The 3,076-nt window shown below is 38.7% G+C and overlaps 1 protein-coding gene across 1 annotated transcript; it reads left to right on the top strand.

Moving 5' to 3' along the window:
* Positions 1-303: 303 nt before the first annotated feature.
* LOC110798330 (WRKY transcription factor 23) lies at positions 304-2,783 on the top strand. The gene is made up of 3 exons (XM_022003510.2): positions 304-1,135; positions 1,578-1,721; positions 1,820-2,783. The coding sequence occupies exons 1-3, from the start codon at positions 450-452 to the stop codon at positions 2,406-2,408; spliced, it is 1,419 nt and encodes a 472-aa protein (XP_021859202.1). The 5' UTR covers positions 304-449; the 3' UTR covers positions 2,409-2,783.
* Positions 2,784-3,076: the final 293 nt, after the last annotated feature.

A 3,076-nucleotide genomic window follows, 5' to 3' on the forward strand; every position in this document is an offset into this window, starting at 1 on the left:
ACAACAAGCTCCCTCGAAATTTAAAATAAATTAATTAATAAAAACTTTTTATTATTTTCAAAACATTAAAAAAAAAAAAGTTAGAATGAGAATAGAGCCAATAAGAGGGCGGTCCAAAAATGCATTAAATGCAGCAGAAAATTAAAACCCATAAAAAAAAAAAAAAAAAAAAAAACCGTCCAATTTATTCAGTAGATTAGACCCGTACTTTGCAAGCCAACCCTCTCCCTCAATTTCACCGGCATTTCCCGGTCACCATCACCCACCTGTTTCCCACACATATAATCCCTCCCTTCTCTCTCTTCCTCACTTTTAAAACCAAACAGTCCCTCCCTCCCTTCCCCCTTCTATATTCACACACTCTCTCTCCCTTTTTCTCTCTCCAACTTGAAGAACCTCAAATCCACTCTCAAATGAAGGAAAGTACCCTTATAAATTAAAAACATTTGATGGATGAGAACCAAAAGATCATCAAAGCTGAAGAAATAGAAGAAATGTCTGCCTCGAAAATGATTGATCAGATTAACAACACCAACAACAATAGTTATAGTAATCTTTCCATATTCTCCGATCAGATGATGTTTGGGTACAACAACAACAACAACATGTTCGACGTTGCGGCTTCTTCGGCCCCATTTGATATGATGATGAGTGGCAGTAGTGGTGGTGTTGGTGGTGGTGGAGGAGGATGTGACAAGACTAATAACAATAACAATAATTATTACTTGGGGTTTATGGATATGCTTGGATACCAAGATTATTTGGGCGGCGGCAGCAGCAGCGGTCCAGGTTCCTTATTCGATCTGCTCCCACACACTATGACTACCACTGCCACCACCGCCACCACTAACTCCGCCCCATTAACAGAAACAACAACATCATCACAAGTGTTAGTGCAGCAGCATCAGCAGCAGAGCGTGCAATCTTTAGTATTAGTAGATCCGTCTACTAGTAGCTGTTCTACCATCGTCGTCCCCGGGGAATCATCGGAGGTTGTTAACACCCCCGCCACCCCTAATTCTCTCTCCATTTCGTCGTCGTCGTCCGATGAGATACCTCAACAGCAGAGTAAGACCGCCGAGGCCAACGACGATGAAGACGACCATCATGCGGAGGACGACAAGTTTAAGAAACAGTATGCTTCTTCCCTCTTTTTATTTTTTATTTCATGTTTGAATATTTTTGTCTTAATTCATACAAATAATCAGTTTTGTAGTATAAAAGAATGGGATAATTATGCTAAAATATAAAATAAAAGGCGAAAAATTTCATGTGAAAAGAATTTTGTTGAGCATATGAATATGTATGTTATCTCGTGCTCTGTTTACTCTTGACTAAATACTTAGTCAAACCAGATTTTATGGGGTGGAAATTAAAAAAATGATGAGATAATAATAAATTTGGTCAATGGGTTTTGGTATTTTGTTCTGAATTTATAGCCGATTCCTTAACTATTAAGGAGTTGGGATTAAATTTTATAAATAAATCAATTTATTTATTTTTGTAATTATTAAGCAGTATTTTTCTTTAATTTTTATTTTAATTGTGTGTTTGTGTACTATTGGGTATGAATCCAGGTTGAAGCCGAAAAAGAAGAACCAGAAGAGGCCGAAGGAGCCGAGATTTGCGTTCATGACAAAGAGCGAGGTTGATCACCTTGATGATGGCTACCGTTGGCGCAAGTACGGCCAAAAAGCCGTTAAGAACAGCCCTTTCCCACGGTACTCAATCTACGCGTCTTATTTTCTCTCTCCTAATAAGGAAATGCATAATAGTACTGTAAAAACTAATCATTTTGCATCATCAAAAACATTTATAGGAGTTACTATCGTTGCACCACGGCAGCATGCGGAGTGAAGAAGCGTGTGGAGCGTTCTTCCGATGATTCAACCATTGTGATGACCACCTACGAGGGACAACACACCCACCCGTGTCCGGTAATGACACGGGGAGGCCTTGGTATTGGCATCGGGATGGGGATGGGGATGGGGATGATACCGATGCCAAACCATCTGAATCAATGCAGCACCGCACCCACCACCCCATCTGCTTTTGGTGGAAGCGGTGCTGCATCTTCCACTCTTCTTTTCCCACACCCTCAACACTACCTCCATTCTAATAACATCTACACTCATCACCAACAACTACAACAACAACAACAACAACAACAACAACTACAACAACTTCCGAGTTACTTTCTTAACCCATCTCCAACTTCCTTGAGCTTCTCATCACCTAGTGGCGGTGGCGGTGGTGGTGGCGGGCAACAACCTAACCCGATATCTATCCAGAGAGAGATGCGTCCTCCTGGTTCATCCTCGTCGAACCAGGTTAGAGATGATGGACTTCTACAGGATATTGTGCCATCACAAATGAGAAATGATCAACCAACAACTAAAGAAGAATAGAAAATCTCGATTTTTTTTTAAAATATTTTCTCTATTCATATGATTATAATGTTGGGATTTTGTTACATAGTAATAGTATAGTAGTAGTATATCCTATTTTTGTGTCTTTATTATTTGCTTAATTAGTTTAAAGTAGGTATTAGCGCGCTAACTTTCCGAGGAGGAGGAGGAGGAAGGAAACCCAATCTAGCTTCATCATTTCTCAAGAGGCCCTCATCAGTAATCTTGGTTGTGGATTATAGTTGATCAGGGTATGTAATTTTTCAAGGTTTGGGTTCATGAATTTCCTATATTCTTTTCTTCTTTTATATTTTCTGTATATCAAGATTTTTCCTTAATTAAATCATAATTATATTATGGAGAATATTCAGTTAACTTTTGGATTATTTCCCTATATTTGGAACAATCATGTTGATACATTTTTCATTTTATCTATTTATGGCGTGCCATTTTTAGGGTTAGGGTTTTGGAATTGAGCATAGATATATTTGGGTGAGTGCAACTTTAAATTGATCAGATAATGAACTTCTCTTTTTGTGTGCCTGAATCTTTTAGTTGGAAAAATGAGGACACTTGTATGAATTGCCCCAAGCTTTGGAACTTGAACCCATGGCTTTTTATTTCTTTGTACAGAGTATGAAAGCTCAAGGAACCCTAGATGATAATGG

The sequence above is a fragment of the Spinacia oleracea genome, chromosome 3 (assembly GCF_020520425.1).
Source record: "Spinacia oleracea cultivar Varoflay chromosome 3, BTI_SOV_V1, whole genome shotgun sequence".
Classification (NCBI taxonomy): Eukaryota; Viridiplantae; Streptophyta; class Magnoliopsida; order Caryophyllales; family Amaranthaceae; genus Spinacia; species Spinacia oleracea.

Excerpts from the sequence above, each read along its gene's own strand:
- LOC110798330 (XM_022003510.2), top strand. The coding sequence starts at position 450 with ATGGATGAGAACCAAAAGATCATCAAAGCTGAAGAAATAGAAGAAATG. Across the intron at positions 1,136-1,577 it reads GACGACAAGTTTAAGAAACA|GTTGAAGCCGAAAAAGAAGA; the intron begins GTATGCTTCTTC and ends GTATGAATCCAG. Across the intron at positions 1,722-1,819 it reads AAGAACAGCCCTTTCCCACG|GAGTTACTATCGTTGCACCA; the intron begins GTACTCAATCTA and ends AAACATTTATAG.